The following is a 23,549-nucleotide window of genomic DNA, read 5'->3' as shown; positions in this document are numbered from 1 at the left end:
CCGCGATCGATCGATAAGTGGTTCTTGAGGGAAAGGGAAAGGTTGACGCTATCTTCTGCAGCCCTTGAGGGAGCACGGCTCAGCGCCAACGGGGAGGGGTAAGTGGGAGCGAAAGAAGGGATAGAGTGGAGTCGCCATGGCTGGGCGAAGCAAAACCGGCAGGCATAGGCGGCACGTATCAGGCCGAGATGGAAGGCCTTGGTGTGCTGCAGAGTCTGCAGGGGTGTTGTGCCAGGCCAGTCAGGCCCGGGGTGGGGTGGGAGGCCGTGAGGCCTTCCCGCTTGTAGAAATGTCCTTAGAGGCGTGCGGAGAGCCCTGACGAGTCAAGGAACTCCACGACGCCTCGAAGTGCAGAAAGGTGGTGTCGGCCGGGGAAGAGGAGATCTTCCTCCTTGCCAGAGGGGAGGCCCAGGCGGCGGAACTCCTGCAGGAGTGGGCCCCGCTGCTGGAGGTACGCCGGGCAGGCCAGCAGGAGATGTTCGATCGTCTCCGGCTCCCCGCAGGAGCTGCAGGCCGGGGACGTCGCTCGTCCCAGTCGGTAGCTGCGTGCTGCCGTCCAGCTGCAGCCGATGCGGAGCCGGAGAAGGAGCGAGGTCTCCCTGCGAGCCAGGCCTCGCTGGGGGAGTGGTCGTGGGGGGCATCCCAGTGCCACCCGTTTGTCTGGGTGGTGGGTCGCCAGGTGTCGCCGCAGCCTCAGTCCAGTGAAGTCGCCCTCCGTCACGGCCCGACTGAGGGGCACAGTGGTGTGGTGGGCGTCCTTCGCCAGGGTGTCGGCTGCCTCGTTGCCCGGGATCCCTACGTGGGCGGGGATCCAGTGCAGGGACACCGGGTGGCCTGCGTCCTGCAGCGCTGTCAGCCGGGTAGACAGCAGTGCGACTCCAAGGCTGGCGCTTTCTGGCCTCTGCAGGCCGAGGAGGGCTGCCTTGGAGTCGCAGAGGATGGCCGCTGGTACCCCAGGAAGCTCCTCGGAGAGTAGGTCGACGGCCAGGTGGAGGCCTGCCACCTCCGCTGCAGTCGAGCTGGCGTGTCTGGGCAGTCGACACTGCCTGCTCTTCTGCAGGGCTGGAGCCGTGCAGGCCGCCGTGGCAGAGCCGGTGTCCGGTACCACCGAACCGTCGACGTACACCAGGAGGTGGTCTCCGAGGGTCTCGTCCAGACCCTCGGAGACCACCTCCTGGTGTACGTCGACGGTTCGGTGGTACCGGACACCGGCTTCTGCCGCGCGTGCCTATAAAAGCGACAGCAAAGCGAGCGAAAAAGTGGCCCCCAGAACAGGTGCTGCCCCTTGCGGCAGAGACGTGCGTAGAGTCACACTATGGATGGATGGATGGATGGATGAGGCTGAACCCTTTAAATCGGGAGGTGGCATACGCCACCTAGCCATGACTATTAACATAATTTGTACTTTGTGGTGGGTGAAATTTCACCCCTGCCTTAATTTTATCCACCAATCAGATAACCTCTGTTTGGTTATTTCTACCCGCTTAAAGTCTATTTTGCCTTCACTGTCCCTAAACCGCACTAAGTGGCCGCGCCTCGCGCCGCCGTCGGATCACCTTCCTTTTTTACACCGTGGCTGGCGTCGAGCCTAGCTACCGTAGCATGCCGTAGCTTCCTCCGTGTGCTGCAGTACACGTGCTTAGGCAAAAGTCTACCGTCTGTCTTCACATTCTCTACGTCAGCTCTATCAGCATGAAGTACCGAGTTCATCATGGTGCCGCATTTAAAAGGAAAATGATCGTGTGTGCGGAGGCGGACGGAAATCGGGCCGCTTCACGGGCGTTTGGAGAATCCGAAACTTGCGAGCGGGACTGGCGCAAACAGAAGGAGAGGATTTTCGCCAGCAATGCAATGCGAAACGGTTTAAGTGGACCGAAGCAGGACGTAATCTACGACGATCCACTTCGGCGATACGATCGCCTTGGCCCTATCTTGAAAGCAATCTGCGACGGAGAAAGTCCACCGCGCGCCGTGTTTTCGCCGCGTTGAAGCAAGAGGCATGCTAGCACGAAGGTGCGCTTCGTCTCCAGCGTTTTGACAGTTCGTTTCCGCGGTCAACGAGCGAGGTGTGTTCATGTTTGCTTGTGCGCGCGTGACGCCGTGCTTGTTAATTTATTTAGTAAGCGAATGTTTGCAACTTTATACGGCCGATAAAACTGCAATCCTTGCTTGCTTCGTATAGCAGTCTACTAATTTGCTATCACATTCGATGCGTCGCCTTTCGGGCGAAACTGCGAGATTTTTTCTTTCCATTTTCTGCGTCGGCGATCATATGTGCGCTCTCTTCGAGAGAGAGAAATTTACGCTTCTTCGTTGGCGTAGCCATTTCGACCGGACACCGACCACAGACAACGGCAGCGATTGCGGTGATCCCCTGCAGTGGCAGTCTCGCGCGGGCGCGTTATCACCACGCGTGGCTATGGATTGCAGTGGCTTAAATCGGCACTTTGAATTTGATTTCGTTCGCGAAAACCTCATTCAAGTGTACATATGATTTAGTGTACATAAGTGTACATAGTGTACAGCTTTGGAAAGGCCTTCTAATTGACTACTCGGCAGTTCCAATTTCAGTTCAATCCCAGTTTCGTTTTCGAAAAGTTCGTTGAACCGGAAATACCGAATAGAACGCCTTCGTTATTAAGGGACTATTTTTGGTATTACTTTCTATGGGCAGCTGACGGGGCATCGGAAAATCTTCGTTTTGGTGGAAATTTCGTTGTAGCGGCATTTTTTGTAGGGGGATTCGACTGTATAATGAATCTGAAAGTAGACGATCCAATGCAATATTGGATATGGAGAAGCGAGTATTTGCTCACCCACAGTTCAAAACATGTTTCTCGGGTGACAGGCATTCCGGAGCGATATTTTTGGTACCCGCCGTGGTTGCTCAGTGGCTATGGTGTTGGGCTGCTGAGCACGAGGTCGCGGGATCGAATCCCGGCCACGGCGGCCGCATTTCGATGGGGGCGAAATGCGAAAACACCCGTGTACTTAGATTTAGGTGCACGTTAAAGAACCCCAGGTGGTCTAAATTTCCGCAGTCCCCCACTACGGCGTGCCTCATAATCAGATCGTGGATTTGGCTTGTAAAACCCCATAATTTAATTTTTAATTTTTGATATTTTTGGTCAGTTACCTTTAAGGATACGAGCACTTTCGCGTGACTTAGAACTGAACATGTTGGCGTCTACAAACAACAGCTTCCCTGGCACAGTGCCAAGATAGAGTGCTTGGAACTGTACAAGACGCACTATCACCATAGACAGCGATGCTTCCGGTGCCAAGTCATGGGAAATCTTGCAATAGTGATCGTATCGCCGACAGGTGTGCTATCTTATACCGGTTTGGAAAGCAAACCGTTTGCTTGCCATCGTGTAATTGGTCAAAACAGTGCTTTCGTCATCAAAGAAGCATCAAAGAACCATCGATAAGTGCTGTGGAGGCTGTCAAGATAAGCCCTCGGAATAAATGAAAGGCACCACATTCCTCCTCTTCTAGGCACTCCTTCTCCTGCTCTCTTGCTGCATGCGCCTAGCCTTGCCGGTCGCAGTTTGCTCTTTTTTATCGCAGCGATAGCGCTGTGCAGCACCGTGATTGCAGGATCCGTGATCAAGAGCAACTGTCATGACACTGGTGCAAGCCAAAACATAAAACCAAGGAAACGAAAGGCACGGCCGACACCACGGGGATGCTCGGGCACTTGTTCTCACGGAAATGGCGGCGAGCGCAACCACTGGAATAAGCTCCAGCAACAGGGAGGCATGGATAAGCCTCAGACTTTCTCGCCTGCCCTGGTTCGTGCACTCTGGCGGCAAACAAAAAAAGAATGTTGCTACCTTTAACCTTATTCAAGGGGTTTACATCAACATGACTAGGAAAATACGGAATTACCTTGAGAAGCTGCTCCCCATGGCGAGAAAGGCTGAAGTGGTGAAGGTGGTTGCATGTATAGACTGTAAGAAAATTTTATAGTTCACGACTTCGTGGGAAGCCGCCAGACGACAATTATATCCTTTTTTCAAATAAATTGATGTTTGCAGGTTTGGTAGCATTCACGTGTCGTGCTGCATGCATTTGATTGGTCGGTGGGCGGGCATGAGTTTTGCTGGGGTCTGCACAGCCATCGTTGCTGGGATTGGCCACTCGGTGCTGTGTGGCCGATCTCAGCCATAAAGGTGATGTGGTGGCTTGCCAGTTATGTTGGACAACGTGCTTAGAATAGTGCCAGGAGAATGCTGTCGCCTCTTGACATTGACAAGCCAGTTGTTAGTCACGCAAAATGCTGCAAAAGCAATTTTATCTCTGGAAGTGAATGATCGAGAATACTGTCCTTGCTGAGTGGTTTGCAATGCCGACACATGGCGTCATGCTTGCACTTCTCTGATGTTTGCGCAATCTTAGATTTTTTTCCCCGCTAAATTAGTGTGTACATTTAAACGAATAGTGGATATAATGATGTAATTGTAGTGGTAGCTGCGACTTTGTTATAATGTGGTTCGACTGTATTTGAGTGCATATTCCTTATATGTGTGTATATATCGTGTTGACAACAGCTTTTCTGCTACATGCGCCACATAAAAAGTGGCTTTTATTGCAGCTTAGGTGCAAGCGATGAAATATGCAGTGGCATCTCAAGTTGAGCTGCCCGTCTAGATTGAGCATATTAGCTATTCTTTCATAGCAATTTTCAATGTTGTTAAAGTGTTTTTTCATATTATTTTACGCCCACAAACTTAGGACACTGTAAACACTGGCATGCATTGTTTACTTACAGACGCCGGACCATCAGAACTACCTCTGTGCACATGGTGCGGTCCCCGCCTTAACAGCATTGCTTTGTTCTCCAGTGTACAAGGTACTTACATTTTGTGATGTGGACGGAAGTGGGTTATGTCTTTTTGATTGCATGCTGTTTCATGCTTTTTCTCTTCTTTAGGTGCAACTCCCAAGTCTTCGCTGTTTGACACACATGTGCTACCAGAACCCTAAAGTGTCTCAAGCGCTTGTTGTATGTAAGTGAGTTGCATGTCCTCTATTGTGTAGTCGTCCTCGTCCAGTAATGTCTATCTATGCCTAGCCATGCTCATTCCCTAGATAGTGGCTTTGCCTCAATGGTTGTGCGAGAGTTCATATATTTACTAATTCACTTGACAGTTTTGATATCCATGGCCTTTTCCTTTCTTTCCTAATAACTATTCAGTCGAACCCACTTATAACGACCCCAGGTATAACAATTTATCAGTTATAATGACCACATTTTTTTGCATTTACTATTTTCCTACCCTGCCTATTGAAACTGTGTCCACATACAGTATAGACCACTTATAACGTAACCGTTTATAATGCAGAACTGGCTACAACGCGGCCTTTTACGACTCCCGTTTACCCTTCTTTAGAAGATCCATGTATACGCATACCACTTACAGTGCAGCCGCGTGAGACGAAATACCGGTTATAATGCAGCTTTCGCGAGAAAATCTCGCCGACAAGGGCGGCAGCAAGCACACTTTTCAACAAGGTGCGTGCTGCTGGCCGGCGTATGCATTATTCAGTGCAATCAAACTCTCGTTAATTCGGACTTAATTGGCCGCACATGGGTTCATTCGGACTACTTTTTGGAGCTCGGTGAGCGAGGAGCGCCGCAAATGTGTGACGCAAAAGAGCAAGAACGTCGCTAGCGTCCAACCGAAACGAAGCGGCGGAGTCCGCATTGCCACAGCCATGAGTTGAAATCGTACGTGAATGACAGCATCGCAGGAACGCTTCGAGCCTATTTGCATTTAAAGCCTGTATTCTTGCGTTTACCGCCGCGCATAACACCGCGTTGGCCGCGAGCTTTCGTAACTGCGTAGTCGTCATCCACGATCGCGTCGATAGCGGCCGCGGTTTTCTCCGAAGCGGTTGTGGCGAACAGTAGTTTCGTTTTTACTTGGTACGCGCGTTGGCCGCGTGCCTAAAAAAACTGCATAGTTGCCATCGATAATTGTATAGATAGCGACTGTGGTTTCGACTGCAGTTGTCGCAGCGAATGGTAGTTAATTCGATTGTCCAGACTCGGTGCGTGTGTTGGGCGCATGCCTTCAGCACCCCAATTTGTCGCCGTTCATAATCGCGTCGATAGCGGTCACGTTTTTTTCCGCAGAGGTTGCGGCAAACATTTGTTTCGTTTTGACTCGGTGCAAAGCTGTCGAGCTTGAAGAGTACCGGCTACATCGCGATGTGCACGCGATAGTACAAAGTGTATCTACATGCTTGGTCTACATGTTTTGCATACGTGCAGGGCTTGAAAATCGTTGTTTTGGTTATAGTGCGGTACCGCTTATAATGCAGATATTCGCGACTCCGGAGACTTACGTTATAAGCGGTCTACACTGTATAGCGACATTTTCAAAAGCAACGTGCTGTTACAACGAACACTTCAAACTCAGTCGCGGTAAAAGGAGAGTGCACACGAATTTCTGAAGCACGAAAGTGTTACTGTGCGCGTGGCAGTACCCCCATGCTCCAGTTCAACCGTGATGAAGATACAAGCACCGCATGCCGATTTCAGAAGCCATGAGGAAAGTCGCTCGCTTTTAACCAAGCTAGGGTAACCATGCTTCCAAGGCATGTCTCCAGCATGCTTAAGGGCTAGGCAGTACAGCATCAGCGGCTGTGACTTCCGAGATAGCACTGGCGCGCATGCCAGTGCAATCTCGGAGGCCATGACGGAGGCACTCTAGTTTTTGCCTAGTTCCTCGTGTGGCACTGCGTGCAGTCTTGGAGGCCATCATGACTGTGGCACTCTCATTCTTGTGTAGTTTTCCATGCGGCACCTCGTGCATTACGCTTTGCTGTCGGTATTGATGTGGCTCGAGTTGGCGTGAACGTGGCACGACGCGCTGCTGCCATGGCAAATTGCAGAGTTGGCGCTTACTACGCCGTTATCTTGAGGTCATGGTTCGTCGATGCTTCGTTTACGTTGTATCCGACAATGGTTTGCGATGGCGTTTCACCTTTGTAACCTAGTACTATTTTGTTTGGCTGAAGCGACATAGAAAACATGTGTTCGCAGATCTCAGTGCTCACATGGCTAATGCTGCAACTGTAACGGCAGGAGCTTTGTAAAATGCTGGCATGCCGCGATAGTTTCCGTTTCTAGCCAACTAGAACGCTTTGCTATCATATGCAGAATCCACTCGTGTCCCGCTCATAAGAAAATATATTGCAAGCTCTTGAAGAAAAATATGGCGGTGGCTGCGCTTGTAGTTATAAATGGCAAGTGATCGGAACTGGTTAGGCGTCATTTCGAAAGAGCTACAACACCACATTTCCTTCTTTAGATAATAATTTGAAGGGAAACTTGCAGCTAGATGCAGGAAAGTGCAAGAAAAAAAGCTACTAAAAATGAGATTTTCGCACTAAAGTGGTGTCGAATCATAAATGCTGATTCCAGCTTCAGTGTCGTTCAAATATTTACAGGTTTTGAATTGGAGAGTTCAGATATAACGAACTACTGATACAACTACCACTTTTCATGGAACTATCGAATTCATTATAAACGGGTTCAACTGTATTAGCAGGAAATTTTTTTACATGCTTCACTGGGTTGCTTTTACTTGTGGTTGAGTAAGACAAAGCTTTGTTAGAAATATGATGTGCTCGTCATGTTTAGTGACAGTAGCCATTTACTTTAATTCAATATGAGCCAAAAATAAACAGCAGTAAAGCCTGATGAGGCATAATCAAGAGATCTAATTGCAGGTAAGACAGTGGTGCCTTCTAGTAGCCGTGAATGATACCACGGCACTGATAGCAAATCTCGGTGCGGTGGTGGGTGGAGCATTACCGGTATTACTTTGTACTAGCACAATGGCATAGTTTCTAGTGCAGTAGTGACTACAAAAAGGAGGGGAAAGTCACAAATCATGGTGAGTTCAATAATTGATTGCTGATTATTCAGATTATACAAGGCACACTCGGAAAGCTTTTGTTGGATATGTGTGAAGGGGTACCATTCAATGCCAGGCATGTGTTTCTTGGAAAGTGCCTCAAGGCCCTTTATCCTATTCTCATCTTGCGGGTGTGTCTTTGTCATTCAAGCCCTCCATAGAAAATCAGTGTGTGAACCTTTTCTCGGCTGCATCCTGAGAATGCTCGGCAAAAGTGAAGAGCATGGTAAAGTAATTCGTCTCTGTTGGGTTCCAAGCCACGTGGGAATCTCGGGAAATGAAAAGGCGGACATATGCGCAGTAATCACAGCACGTGAAAAAATTACACAAATAAATCTTCCATTCAAGGACTGTGTCCGGGTGGTCCGTGCTGCAGCCACCTCAAAGTGGCAACAGGAGTGGGGCTGCCAAGTAAACAACAAGCTACAAATAGTAAAACCCATGCTACAGGAGTGGAAGACATCAAATCACTAGGAACGTTTCATAGAAGTTATTCTATGTCGCGTTCGCATCGGACACACACATCTCACACACAACATTTTATTGAAAAATGAACAACAAGCGGTTTGTGAATCAATGCCAAGAATCTCTTAACTGTGAATCACATTTTAATAACATGTCCACCGTTGGAAGAAAAAAGATGGAAATATTTTTGTGTACTTTACAAAACACTAACACCACTTCATCCATACCTGATCCTGGCTGAAAACGCACTTGTATCTCTAGACGATGTTTTTAAGTTTTTAGATGAAACAGGGTTCTTAAACAAACTTTAAAGTAAATTTTCGTTGCTTGAAGCACTTCTATCAAATTATATATTTTCATCCTGTGCATGGCACATCATAGCCTTAGTTGCTTTTGCGCCATAAAACCTTGCATAACTAACTTTGTCATTCAAGCTCTCATTTGGCTTCGGCAGGCTTGCTTTTGTACTTTGATTTTGTATCTAATAAATAATAATATTATTCCCATATCACAAGACAGCAATGAAAGATGCCTGTAGAGATGTTTCTTGCTCTCTTCCAATTATTTCTGTGGTTGCATCGTGAAACAATCCCTATAATTTACCTTCTTCTTATCATCTGTCGTGCTGAGTGGTTGATCTGGGCAATCTCATCTGAGCCAATGATGGAAGGGTGAAAAGAATGGAAAATGAATGGTTACAAAATATGACCCCTAGTCATTATGCAGCCAGAGTTTACCGACCCGGACAAATAAAAATTGCAGTTAAGCTATCCCACTGTTAGTTTGATTACATTTGTTTTTTGCACGTCTGTTTGAAAAAATGTTTGAGTGGGATGCTGTGATGCGCTGCTACTTTCCCAACTGTGTGCTTTGTATAATAAGCTTCACCGCAGTGCATGTGCTATGCCTATCTTTTTTATTCTGGTTCTGGCTCAAAAACGTATGCCTGCGTGTATGTAAAGTACTAGTGACTACATATTACATGCCTGTGCATGTTTTTGCAGCAAGCTATGGTGGCAGGACTGTTCCTGATATCTTGGTGACCCTGATGGCCAGAGACAAGCCCACAGAAATGCAGCTTGCAGCAGCAAAATGGTTAGTTGACTTTTTCGTTATTTTCGTTGAAACATGCCACATCGAGATGCATATGCACTGTGCTAAAAGTTATTTTTTCTTTCTTGCTCCTCAGTATGACCTTTCTGAGCAGAGCAGGGGCAGTACACTCCGAAGATCCTCGGATTGTGTTCAAGGTATGCGTTTTTACCTTAGTGCCTAATTGGTTGTGAACCCTTTGAGGGTCAATTTATTTGCCAAATGTGACCCCCCCAGGATCAGATTTTTTTATTGCAGATTTAAAATCTTCAGACTGACCTATTTCGAAAAAAAATTGCCGCCATTGTTTTAGTGACCATAAAGTGACAAATATTTTTTCGTAGGTAAATATGCATTGTTTATTCATGAATACAGATGGGCTTTGCATAAACACTTATAATAAGAATAGGCATCTTTCGTTCAAAGGTTCATACACACCTGTGACTTAAAGGGATGCAGTAAAAGCTCGTTAATTCGGATTTCACGGGACCGAAAAAAATGTCCGAATTAACCGAATGTCGAATTATCGAGGGTATTAAAAAAAAAACAATAAACAAATGCTTACTACGTCAACACGCACTTATTTGCAGTATGAATCAGCAAATTCTGTCTCTATTTTGCATAAACGCAATGCGGAAACTGCAATTCTCGTCATCTCGCGACTGATTAGAGCTCGCAGCGGCGAAGGTCTCGCGACTTCCTTCACATCGCAGCCGTGGCGCGCGTCTTCATCTGAGACGCGCTTTTCACTAGCGCGCGCACATCCCGTTTATTTTTTCGCCAATGTCGCCGGGTCGCCGCCCATCGCGATGTAGACGGTGCGCCTCTTCCTCTTCACAACCGCAATATCTCTCTCTTCATCATCGACAGCTTTGCACCGAGTCAAAACGAAACTACTGTTTGCCGCAACCGCGGCCGCTATCGTGACGATCATGGATGGTGACTACGCAGTCATGAAGGCACGCGGCCAACGCGGTGCAATGTGCGGCGGTAAACGCAAGCTTTAAAGGCACAAATAGGCACGAAGCCTTCTGGCGTTGTTGTCATTCCAGTACGATTTTTAGTGATGACTACAGCGGTGCGAACTCCGTCGCTTCGTTTCGGTGGACGATAACGTTGTTTTGGCTCAGTCCATTCATGTTTCGGAGGGTGGCGTGGCTTACAGAGCTATGGGCGCGGACCATTCGTGTTTGGAGGGGCGGAAGGGCAACGGCGGGACACAGGCGCGCGAGGCTGGCGATGCGGAGAAGGATGGAAAACAACGCGCGGCGGCGTGGAATGGCTCATATTTCTTTTCTTTTCAAGGATTTCGTATTCCGTTCCCTGTCGGCACGGACACTGAGTGAAAACGAAACTACTTTTTGCCACAACCGCTGCGGATGAAACCGCGGCCGCTATCAACGCGATCACGGATGGCGACTACGCAGTTTTGAAGGCACACGGCCAACGCGGTGCTATGCGCGCCGGCAAACGCAAGAATAAAAGCTTTAAAGGCTCAAATAGACACGAAGAGTTCTGCGTTGCTGTCATTCCTGTGCAATTTCCACTGATGGCTATGGCGATGCGAACTCGTGTCGCTTTGTTTCGGTGGACGCTAACGCCGTTATGGTAGAGTTCACTCTAGTTATGGCTCGTTTGCGTAGCACATTTGCGGCGCTCCGCGCTCGCCGAGCACCGAGAGTTGTCCGAATTAACCGATATGCGGCCAAATACGTCCGAATTAACGAGAGTTTCATTGCAGTAAATAATGCAAACGCCTGCCGGGACCAAAGGACGTGTCCGAATTAACCGATTTTCCGAATTAACGAGGGTTGAATTAACGAGCTTTTACTGTACTGAACAAAAATATGAAAAGATGAGGAAAGCATCAAAATTCATCTCGGAAGATGCGACTGTTCCGATACGCAGCGTTTATTTCACATATTTTTTAACGGATGGCTGTATGTTTGGTATATTGTGAGCGCACGGTGGCGGCACGCCGGCAAGTGCGGGGCTGCGCGCCAACCGCCGTGACGTCATGTGTACCCGCTTGCAGCAGCAGCAGACGTTGTTGTAACAAGGCGTTGAAGTTGTTTCGAAATTGTTAGCGTTTAAGCTTCTGAACACTGTACAGAAACTGGGCGGCAATTTGCACGTTGTGCCGACAATAAACACACACCGATACAGGCGGTCGACCCTTGTGCAGTAATGAGCGTACGCATAGAATGCCTGAGGCGTCCGTTCGGCGTCTGCTCCAGTCCACTTTCTACTTGCACCAGCGCTGTGGTGCCTCTACTGTGGGCACTATATGAAGCATCTCCCATAGCGTTACGCGAAGTTTCATGACCAGATGAAAAGTATTGAAGAACCCTGCTACTACGATGCCACAGCGCCCTTTCGCTGACATGCCGCAGCTCTGCATCAAAGCAGGGCTCGTCTGATAGTCACTTTTCTCGAAGTGTTCGGAGCACAGAAACTCGCGGTTTGACGGTACCCATGTTGGCTGTCATAGGCACGCAGCGCGAATCCGTATCCTTCGAAGCTTTGGCTCTGCCGGAAAGGTATGACACGGCTTGTCTCGCCCGACGATACTTTTCTCACACCTTTGCACGCAGTAGCATAGAGGCATTCTCCTGCGTTGTGCCAGGTGCTTCACTGATCACATTCAAAATCGGCACACATCACAAACGGCGATATAGAAGACTTGGGCATTGCGAAAAGAAGTATGCGGCCGTGAGCAACCGCGCAATTGAGATGTCGTTCGCTGCCGGTCGGCACCCTCAATGCTGCTGGATAGATGCGGGCGTGTCTGGTACAGATAATGTCACAGAAACGGTCACTTCCTCTGGTTCATGGTGCGGCCGCTAGACGCGGTATTCTGCGAAAAATGCAACAAAAAATATTTCCTCTAGTTTCTGCCTGAGAATAAAATTGTGCCAGCCAATTTCAGCACCCAAGCTTTCATTTAGGCTAAAAATCTCAGTGGCAAAAGTTTTGTTCAGTATCCCTTTAAGGAAGTCACATGACCATTTGCGACTGGCAACCAAAAAGTGACTGAAGGTGACCGATGCTCACACCGGCGAGTGCGACTGGCCAGTCGCCATCTGCTCACAATTGCATCGCCACGTAAAATAAGTATCAGTAATACAGACATCCTGTTCCTCCGCATCTGAATGGCTGAGCAGTTTTATGACTGCAGTCGCGCGAATGAAAAATCGATCAGCAATTGACTTGTCCAAAATGGTCACTTTTTGAGAAAAGCCACTATTTGTGACCATTCGTGACTAGTGCACACCGGCAACCACTGTCAGTCGCCGATATGAATGAGCCTTACGTGGAACTTAGCAACGCAATTGTTGAGCTCAGTTTGCATGGAAAATGCTGTCCAAAAGGCAAAATTTTGATTGTTGTATCTGACATGCAGTCAAAACATGTCGTTATATATTGTTACGGAGCAGTGGGGCATGGTGTGTCCATGAACAACGAAGAGGATTTAGCTAAGAGAGCGTGCGGCTGGTTTGAGCAGCCGTCTTGTGTATCCAGCGTTGCTGCAATTTTGTAAATACCTGTAAATACACCTTCACTTCACTATTTCTGCCCCGTGGCATTTTGGTGGAGGTGCGTGGTATTCCCAAGAGGGGGGACCACGGAGCTCCGCAACGATCGTCCCCTTGGTATTAACATGATGACGGAGGACGCGGTACCTGCGCCAGCGGCAACAACCCCAACCATTGTCGTGGCGTATCTGAAAGATCCAGGAACGTTCCACGGAACCAATAACGTCGACATGGAAGATTGGATCATCATGTATGAGTGTGTGAGTGCCCACAAGTGGGATGCAACTGTCATGCTGGCAAACTTGATGTTCTACTTGCAAGGCACGGCGAGGGTGTGGTTTGACAACCACGAAGATGAGCTTACAGACTGGGAAACGTGCAAGCAGAAGCTGAAGGACTTGTTTGGCCGTCCACTTGGGCGGAAGAATGCCGCGAAGAAAGACCTAGTGGACTCTTGCACAAACTTCTACGAAATCGTACGTTGCTTATATCCAGGACGTGCTAGCTCTGTGCCACAAGGCTGACAGTGACGTGTGAGTCAGACAAGGTCGGGCACATTTTGAATGGCATCGCTGACGATGCTTTCAATCTGCTAATGTGTAGGAATTGTGCAACAGTCGGCGATATTATCAAGGAGTGCCAACGCTTTGAGCTGGCAAAGAGCCGCCGCATTACAACTTTTCCAACGTCGTTCGCCCGCTTACCAAACACAGCTGCTACTTCCTCATGCGAGGACAGCAGAATGCAGTGACCATTGACTTCGGAAGACGGGACACAAATTGTGCAGCATGAAATTGAAGCAATGTCACCTGCCACTCCTTTTCCACACCTCAGTGATCCCAACAGCTTGCCCATGGTACCACTTGTCCAAGCAATAGTCCACGAAGAACTCGAACATCTCGGAGTTCATTCTGTTTGCTCTATTGCACCCTCACGACTCTCGGATGGACCTGCTCCTTCGCCTAGCCAGTGGATCGCTCCAGGCTATCGAAACCCGGCCGAGTGGTGAACTGCAGATGATCGACTGATCTGCTTTGCCTGCCGTCGAATCGGTCACATTGACTGCCATTGCCGCAGCTGATTTGGATCCTCACTTCCACGACCACCCTATGGCTATTACCGTTCCGGACTGAGCCCATGCCATTTCCAGCCTCCATTTGACCAGGAACCGCCTAACGCCAACGCTACCGTTACATGGAACAGTTGTGCAGTTCGTCATTCTGCTGTCACCAGTCCCGTTTGCCATCAGTTTGTCGACCGTCATCCCTATCGCCTCAGGCTCGTTGCCCGCCATCTCCCATGAACCTCTGACGCTCTTCCCCGGAAAACTAATTGCTGCAGCTCCCGGAGGTGATGCTGCACTGCCGACTCGACCAACAATTCCTCTGCTGACTTTACCGATCCGACAAAACCTGATTGATGTTCTAGTCGATGGCATAAACATTTTGGCGTTGATCGACACTGGTGCGCAACTTTCTGTGATGAGTGCCCGATTGCGCCGCCGTCTGAACAAAGTCCTCACACCTGCCGCATCACGAACCCTGCGCGTCGCCGATGGAGGAACGCCCACCGTGCTCGGAATGTGCACTGCTCGCGTCAGCATCTCAGGGCACCTTACCACTGCTTTGATTGCTGTTTTGGAACGGTGCCCTCACGATATTATACTAAGATTGGACTTCTTATCATTTCATGCTGCCCTCTTTGACTGCGCGTGCGGTGTGATTCAGCTTCAACTGCCCCAGAGCTGCGATATCCCACAAGAGACCCAACCACGCTTATGTTCCCTCGAGGACATCCGCCTACCACCACAAGCCACCCAGTTCGTTAGTCTGACCTCATTTCCACCTGTTTTTGACAGCGTCTGTGTGGTGAGTCCACGTGCTCACGTAATGCTTGAAAGGAACGTCGCTGTGCCGCACACCCTACTCACTGTTGCAAACAACCGGACCACACTCCCTCTCCTCAACTTTAACTACTGCACGCAGGTGCTCCCGAGAGGCATGTCACTGGCCGATATCTTGCCTATTAGTGATTGCGAGATCTCCGTAATGGACACAGAAGGTCCACCATCCTCCGTAGGCGAGTTCGATCAGTCCAACCCTGCAGTGAATGAAGTACGCAAGATGATCGCAACTGACCTTCTCCCTACGCAGGCTACTGAGATACGCGCTGCGTCTTGGAGGCTTATTGCAACATTTTTGATTTTGATAGTCGTCCTTTAGGCCAGATGTCAGTGGTCACTCACCCTATACATACCGGAGACTCCCATCTCATACGCCGACGGCTGTACCGTGTTTCACATGCTGAACGTAAAGTTATACAGCACGAGGTGGACAAAATGCTGAATAAAGGCGTCCTCAAACATTTGTCTAGTCCGTGGGCTTCCCCAGTTGTCCTTGTTAAGAAGAAGGATAGCAGCTGGCGCTTTTGCGTCGATTACTGACATCTGAATAAGATCACGCGCAAAGACGTCTACCCGCTGCCATGTATTGATGACGCCTTGGACTGCCTGCATGGAGCTCAGTACTTCTCGTCCATAGACCTTCGCTCTGGGTATTGGCAGAACGCTGTAGATGACATGGACCGCGAAAAGACCGCTTTTCTAACGCCGGATGGGCTTTATCAATTCAAGGTTAAGCGGTTCGGCCTTTGCAATGCCCCAACAACCTTCGAGCGAATGATGGACTCTTTACTTCGCTGCTATAAATGGTCCACTTGTCTATGTTATTAAGACGACGTGATAGTTTTTTCGCCCACATTTGCGAGTCACCTTACGCGTCTGTCGGCCATTCTTGGTGTTTTCCGACGTGCCGACCTGCAACTCAACTCGTCGAAGTGCCTCTTTGGACGTTGCCAGATTACTGTTCTCGGCCACCTTGTCAGTGCCGCAGGAATTCAGCCCGACCCCGACAAGATTCCCGCCATCCACAACTTTCGCGTACTGTCATCCACAGCAGATGTCAGAAGCTTTGTTGGCCTATGCTCATATTTCCGTCGCTTTATCAAGCATTTTGCCGACACCACTCGCCCGCTCACTGACCTTCTCAAGAAAGATGCTTCCTTCTCATGGGGACCTGCGCGAGCCGAAGCCTTCGCCGCCCTCGTCCACTTGCTAATGGCTCCACCATTGCTGGCTCACTACGACCCATCCGCTGCTACTGAAATTCACACAGACGCCGGCGGCCATGGCATAGGAGCTGTTCTCGTTCAGCAGCAGAACAGTGCACAGTGCGTCGTTGCATACGCAAGCCGCCTTCTCTCGACCACAGATCGGAAGTTTTCTATCGCGGAACGCGAGTGCCTGGCGTTGGTTTGGGCAGTGGCCAAACTACTTCACTACTACGTCATACTACTTCACGGTGCAACTACTACAACTACTACAACTACAACTACTACGTCATACTACTTCACGGTGCCCCGAGGCAGCTGCTCACTGATCGCGGCCGCACATTTCTGTCCCGCGTTGTCGGAAGATCTTCGTTCCTTTTCTGCCGTGCACAAACTAACCACTGCATTTCACCCCCAAACCAATGAATGAATTGAGCGGCTCAACCGGATGTTGACGGAGATGCTATCCATGTACGTTTCTCCGGACCACAGGGACTGGGACGACTCGTTGCCCTACATAACATTTGCCTATAATTTGTCCCGCCACGAGACCGCCGGCTTTTCACCATTTTATCTGCTGTTGGGCCGCCACCCAACTTCACCCTTCGACACACTTCTTGCACCCGTGACCAACATTCCAACTCAGTATGCCCGCGACATCTTCGCCTGGCCTCACACAGTGAGCCAGATTGTCCGCTCACGGCTCATCGCCTTGCAGGTTGCACAGAAGATGAGGTACGACAGCTGCCACCGGGACGTTCATTTCTCCCCAGGGTCCCTAGTTCTTCTATGGACACCAAGCCGCCGCATCGGATTGTTCGAGAAACTTCTCCCGCACTACACCGGGCCTTACAAGATCCTTCGCCAGCTCGGCGGCGTCAACTACAAAGTGCTGCACTATCGTTCACATCGTCTGCCCCTGTTCCTACTGATGTCGTCCACTTTAGGCTGAAACCCTATTTCCCCGCGACTTCGCCACCATAAACACTCCCGCCGAGACAGCGGCTTTCTGACTGGGGCGTGGTGTAACGGAGCAGTGGGGCATGGTGTATCCATGAACAACGAAGACAATTTAGCTAAGAGAGCGCGCGACTGGTTCGAGCAGCCATCTTGTGTATCCAGCGTTGCTACAATTTTGTAAATACCTGTAAATACACCTTCGCTTCACTATTTCTGCTTGTGGCAATATGTTTGTTTTCTCATAGCCCTAATACATAAGTTGATACTCTTAAGCTGACTCATCGTTGTAACCGATATATCGTTACATGTGGTATCATTATAAGTGGACTGCACTGTAACACTGTAAAACTACAATTGCAGCAAATGCTTGAAAGCAAACTATTGCGTCAGTTTTAAGTTTTTCCAGATTGCACCACTGCTCGTGGAGCATTATGTGCACTCCTTTAGCACTCTCCTTCAGTTGTGCAAGTGTACCATCTTGACTGTGGTGCATCTGCGCAGGCTTTGCCTACACTGGTGCGCATGTGCAAGAAGGAACGTACTCCTGAGGAAAGGGCGCATGGAGCTGAGACACTTGCTTACCTGGCTGAAGTTGATACTGAGTTACAGCGGATTGCCAGCATCAGTGACCATCTCATCCCCACGCTGGCTGAGCTGCTCAAGTACCAGCCACCTTCTGCTGTTGTCTTGTACAAAGGGCCTGTGCCAGCAGTCACTATGAAAAAGGTAGTGCTTGTGATCTTGGCAACTTGGTAGTGTGATGGAAACTAAATGCACACTAGAAAAATACGTCATATACATTAGTACCTCATTCATACATTTTGGGGAAAAAAAAAAAAAAAAACAGGAGAAAAAATGTACCAACCCAGAAGACGTATGTTCTGAAGTCACTAGAAAATTTTATCAACTCTACTGTAGTATACGTAGCGAAGCTTGGCGCAAATTGTTGCAGCACGAGACGCCCATGCTGTTGGGGGTCCGAGCGGCTCGGCATGCATGTTGTTTTTGCGGCTTTGGCAATCTTATGTTGGCGCCCCTTGTATTTGGCCTGAGTCAGCAGCTTCTCGGTTGGAGAATTTCGGCGGGAAGTTCTGATGTGCCCACTCGGTGAGAATTGCTATGATATGAGACGCCGATGTGCCTTGAGCTGGTGGGGCCCGATCAACCAGAGATGCATATTGTCGTTTTCCTATTGCTACGGGAAACTGAAACAAGCTGGGGGGGGGGGGGCGACGGCTCAATACGATGCTGCCAGAGGGAAACATGATGCTTACTTCGAGTTGCCTGCAGCAGGGAATGTTGGCATGTTTGGGTTATCGCCTATAAAAGTGTGCAATACGCTTCCAACGGTACTATGTCGCACCTGCTGTGAAACAGTTGAAGATGATTATTGCAATAGGGTTAGCGGCGAAAGCTGTGAATGTGGCGTGGCACGGACCTGCAAGGAGATTTGGTGGTACTGGTAGAGGAAACTGAGTGCATGCTTTCAATTTCCCGTTTCATGTGCAGGGAAGCTTCCGTGGCAGGTGCCTACTGCTCTCAATTGTGTGCACTTAGCACCTTTTCTTGTTTACGCGAGATCTAACAGCCGGAAAACCTATCATACGATCGCAATGTATCATACGATCACGATGTATTGATTACAGAACGTCGGTGCCAAAAGATTGTGTATTCTGGGAACATGTTAACAGGTAAAAAAGAAATGTGACTCTGTTGGGTAATTTTTTTGTGTTCACGGTCACGAATGCTGGTACCGGGAAATGACTGTTTCTAATATGCTCTTTCAAAACTGTAAAATTGGCTTTTTCGTATAGCTAGGTGCTTCATATACGGTAATAGGTTGATTATTAATAAGAAAATGAGCGTCAAAGTTTTGTTTCTGAATTTCACGCTGGAACTGGCCGGTACATTAGTGTGACGTGGCGGATTGCAAAGTATTGTTTTGCATTTAGTTTGTTTGGTCTTTGGTTCTCTTAGAAAACAATGTAGTTGAACCCTTCCATATGTTTTCTGTGGGACCATGAGAAAAAAACGTGATACAGTTAAACCTCGGTATACAGTCAAACCCCGTTGATACGTACGTAGTCGACCGGGAACGACATTTAGGTACGCGCTAAACGATGTACGAATTAACCGCCAAAACCAGTTTAGCGGCTACTTACTGGCCGGAAAAGAACTACGTCACGATGCTCTCAAACACACGCACTAAGACAGGCTTTATTTGCGAATAGGTAGCAAAAAATCGGTTCTTCGAGCTCGATAAGGCCGCGAGCCAGTTTGTCCATGAGGCCCCGCCTACTAACTAAATTAACAAGCACGGTGTAATGCCCGCACAGGTAAACATGAACACGTCTCGCTCGATGACTGTGGAAACTTGCTCTCAAAACGCTGGAGTGAGGAGGCGCGGCAGCAGCAGCGAGCTTACCGTATCTCACTTCAACGCGAACTAGACGTTGAAAGCACAGCGCATCTGAAGCTACCGGCAGAACATCGCTTTGAAGATTAGGCCCACACAGGCGTGCACTTTTTCCACGTCGCAGATCGCTTTCAAGATACGGCGGCCGCCACCGAAGTAAACTCCTCCCTTTCTCGCACGCGACAGAAGCGCGCTTCCGCCCCTTTCTTCCCTGCACGTGCGAGATTGAGTCGGCTGACTCTCGCAAGCTTTCACTCGCGCACGCAGCGTACGGCGCACGGCGACGATGTTGCCGTGTTTGGACTATATACGGAACCTCAAAGCGATGTCCACGGTGATGGCAAAAATGCGCTTCGCAATAAAATGTGCTTCTGCGCGATTACTACTTGAATTCGACGGCGAGAGCGAATTAGCACCTCCTGCGGGTGACTTCTACGCTTTACCGAAAGCTAATCTCGAAGGCCATGCTTTTATTCGCGGCAATCGGCAACAGCTGTATGATCAGGAAATGTGTCGTGGTGGCCATGTTTTAGGTTCCCTATCGCTGGCGACTGTCGTCCGGGCGTCGCAACTTGAGAATCGAACTTCTGCGCACATGAGATTTTGCCGATTTTGTGCCTGTGCGTGTAGAACAAGAAAGAAAAATAGTACGCACTAACCGTTTGGTGTGCGATGAGCGACTACGGCTTAAGCGGTCAGCCAGTACATGGGGCTCAATGGGGGCTGGGTGGGGGAATCTTCGTGACTACGTTTAAACCACAATTACACATTAAGCGGGTATGTATTAACGAGGTTTGACTGTAACGAAGTTGTATTTGAAGTTGAGATCGAATTAACTGAAAAATTTAATGAACTGGAATCAAATTAACGGAAGTTGACTGTACTTCAAAATCCATGATATCACTGCTGGCCTCTGCGCAGTCCTGAAATTATATTCCACCAGTATAAACTCATTTGGTGTTCTTTACTGTCTCTTTTGATGTCAAAACAAGTGTGAATATTTGTTTGCTAAAGTGTTTGCCTTGATTTTATGCAGTCCTGGGCCCAGATTTTGTAACGATGCTGTTCTTAAGCCGTTATTTTCACTCTTCATCATTGGCTCGCAAGCTATTGTGCCATCAATATTGCCAGGGTCGGCAAGTCAGCATAACAGATAATAGGAAGAGAATGGAACCACAATAAGAATTATTGTTACAAAATATGGCCCCTGGTCAAGGTTAATTAGCTGTGTGATACCTATGCTGCTCTTATTGCAGCTTGAACAGGAAGTCAAGGTTATGCAGGAGCTGAGACAAGCTGCTTTCAAAGCTTTTGCTGCCCTGGGTGCAAACGACGAAGACATTCGCAAGAAGGCAAGTGTGCAATCCTTTTTTAGTTTTGGGGGATTTGATGCTTTGGGACAAGTGATTGACATAGGTCCTTTTGTGATATAGTGGTGCTCATGATAAAGAGTATTGTAGAGGATGCCAGAGTGGCATATGCACTGTGAACGATCACTGCAGCTTCGGTTGGTTCACTCATTTACGTTGTCTTCAGAATTAAATTAATAATACACTGTGGTAATGTAAAAACTGTGCGGCAGTGGCAAAACAGGGTGTGTCCTTGGCATGAATTTTCTACACTCTGTTGTCTGGGTGTCAGCTTATGAAGTGCAACTTGCAAACTGTCACTTGGCGCCAAAGAATTTGCTACTACAGTCGAATCTCGTTAATTCGAACACGCTTAATTCGCACTGCCGGTTTATTCGAACTGACGCTCTGGTCCCTGCCAAAGTTATGTATATTTGAATGGGCGAAAACGCTCGGTAATTCGAACGCGAAAGCATTTGCGACGGTTAATTTGAACATACCGCGGACCGACAATGCTCTCAGCAGCCTGCCAAATAGCGCGTCGGCGCCTCTGACCGGCATTGCTCCGACACCGCCATAGAGCAAGAGCCTAGGAGAGACCCCTTCATGCAGCGGTGGAGGCCCAGTCCGGCCAAAGAACTGCCCACGCTGGCAAACGCTCGCTTTCCGGTAACAGCGGAAAACAAAACTTCAGGAAGCGGCCTAAGCTGGCACCGGGCCGGCTGCACCGGCGCCGTCGGCACCCATGCTGGCAAACGCTCGCTTCCCGATAACGGTAGAAAACGAAACTTCAAGGAGTGGGCTAATCTGCACCGAGCCGTCTGTACCGGCGGCGGACGCGCATGGAGACAGTCGAAGGTGAGGGAGCTGCGAGGGAGTTGAGAGAGTGGGCAAGGGGAGCCACCGAAGCCACTGCCACCGAAGCGGTGGAGTTGCCGAGGCCAAATCCGCTTTCCTGCCGCCCTCCTCCCTCACCTTCGACGGTCTCCGCGCGCGCGCGCCCGTCGCCATGGCGGCGCCTTCCGCTCCCTGAAGTTTCGTTTTCTGCTGTTATCGGGAACCGAGCGTTGGCCGGCAGTGGGCGCAACTCGCTATGCGCTTGCGTGCCGCAAAATTTCGTGACTCGCACTGTTCGTTCATCTTGCTATGGTGCTCGAATACTTCAAAAATACGTCCTTCCATTAATTCGAACTTCTTTTAATTCGAACAAATTTTTGGGCCTCTTCGAGTTCTAATTATCGAGATTCGGCTGTATCCTTTGTGCCCTGGCTAGCAGACACAACCTTGCTTAGTGCAATTTTCAAAATCTTTTTTGGGACACTTTAGCTCTATGTAAGTTATCTTAGCTAACAGCACACTAAGTCACTGTTTATGTTGTCCAAATTTATTGTGTAGCTGTCCTATTTGGTAAAGAGCCCATGGTGTCTCTGTTTTGGCCAGATCATCGAGACTGACTCGCTGATGGAGCATGTGGTGTCGAGCCTGTCGGACACAAACCCACGTGTGCGGTTGGCGGCAGTACGCTGTCTGCACTCGCTGTCGCGCTCTGTGCAGCAGCTGCGCACCACCTTTCAGGATCATGCCGTGTGGCGGCCACTCATGCGCCTCCTTCATAATGCTCCCGATGACATCCTCCTTGTGGCTTCATCCACTCTGTGCAACCTGCTGCTTGAATTCTCACCAAGCAAGGAGGTAGGCTTGGGCTTGCTTGCTTACTGCTTTGCGGCTTTTTAAGGGGCCTTGAAATACCCTTCTGTGAAATATGAGGAGCACCTGCAACTGCTTCTGTTTGTCTATTTATTTCCACATGTTTGACGTTACCTGCCATCGTGAAAATGGCAAATGACTACTTTAGTTTTAGACATTTAACCACAATACTGTGGTGGTCACTCACTTAGCGCTAGGGGAGTGGGATGTCTTGATAATGCCAGCTGAGGTTATTTTGACCGGTCAACAAAATTGGTACCAGTGTTAGTGAAAGTACACACTCTTTTTGAGAGGTTGGGGACTATTAAAAAAATGGGTGCTGGGCTCAGGGTTTGTACACCTCCTTGAAATCCTTGAAAATCCTTGAACTCGGAAAAAGAGATTCAAAGGCCCTTACCCTTTAAGTGCTGGCAAAAAATGTAAAAAAGTGTTCAGAAAAAAATTTTTTTTTAATTGCAGAAAATATAGTGTCTGCAAATACTTAAATGTAAAACAAGGAGGCGCTGGTGACCCGCCGTGGTTGCTCAGTGGCTATGGTGCTGGGCTGCTGAGCACAAGGTCGCGGGATCGAATCCCGGCCACGGCGGCCGCATTTTGATGGGGGCAAAATGCGAAAACACCTGTGTACTTAGATTTAGGTGCACGTTAAAGACCCCAGATGGTCCGAATTTCCAGAGTCCCCCACTACGGCGTGCCTCATAATCAGATCGTGGTTTAGGCACGTAAAACCCCATAATTTAATTTTAATTTTACTGAGGCGCCGGTGGAAGGTTTTGTCCATCTAACTTCATCCACTGTATCGCCGTATCAAAACAATTGTCGTAGTGACGACTTAATCACTAGATGTGTCTATAGCGCTGACAAGACTGCTACCCCTGTCAATATTTTATGCAGAAGCAAGTCATGTTAGAAGCTTGACGACTCAATCAAATGAAAAATTCACACTCACAGTGGGCGCAGCAACACCTGACAGACAGCCGGCATT

At 48.9% G+C, this 23,549-nt stretch overlaps 1 protein-coding gene across 5 annotated transcripts in view; it reads left to right on the top strand.

Moving 5' to 3' along the window:
* Positions 1-23,549, top strand: part of LOC119458334 (armadillo repeat-containing protein 8-like) — an 82,056-nt gene that overhangs the window by 33,127 nt on the left and 25,380 nt on the right. For all 5 annotated transcript variants that reach the window (XM_049665633.1, XM_049665635.1, XM_037720177.2 and 2 more), the window contains 7 exons: positions 4,775-4,855; positions 4,937-5,012; positions 9,401-9,491; positions 9,586-9,646; positions 17,594-17,818; positions 20,765-20,860; positions 22,298-22,549. In XM_049665633.1, the coding sequence (XP_049521590.1) occupies positions 4,775-4,855; positions 4,937-5,012; positions 9,401-9,491; positions 9,586-9,646; positions 17,594-17,818; positions 20,765-20,860; positions 22,298-22,549 (882 nt within the window). The remainder of the gene's footprint in view (positions 1-4,774; positions 4,856-4,936; positions 5,013-9,400; positions 9,492-9,585; positions 9,647-17,593; positions 17,819-20,764; positions 20,861-22,297; positions 22,550-23,549) is intronic.

Source organism: Dermacentor silvarum, chromosome 1 (genome assembly GCF_013339745.2).
Source record: "Dermacentor silvarum isolate Dsil-2018 chromosome 1, BIME_Dsil_1.4, whole genome shotgun sequence".
In the NCBI taxonomy this organism is placed as follows: Eukaryota; Metazoa; Arthropoda; class Arachnida; order Ixodida; family Ixodidae; genus Dermacentor; species Dermacentor silvarum.
The sequence above is the reverse complement of the archived record's forward strand: the minus strand, read 5'-3'. Positions and strand labels throughout refer to the sequence as shown.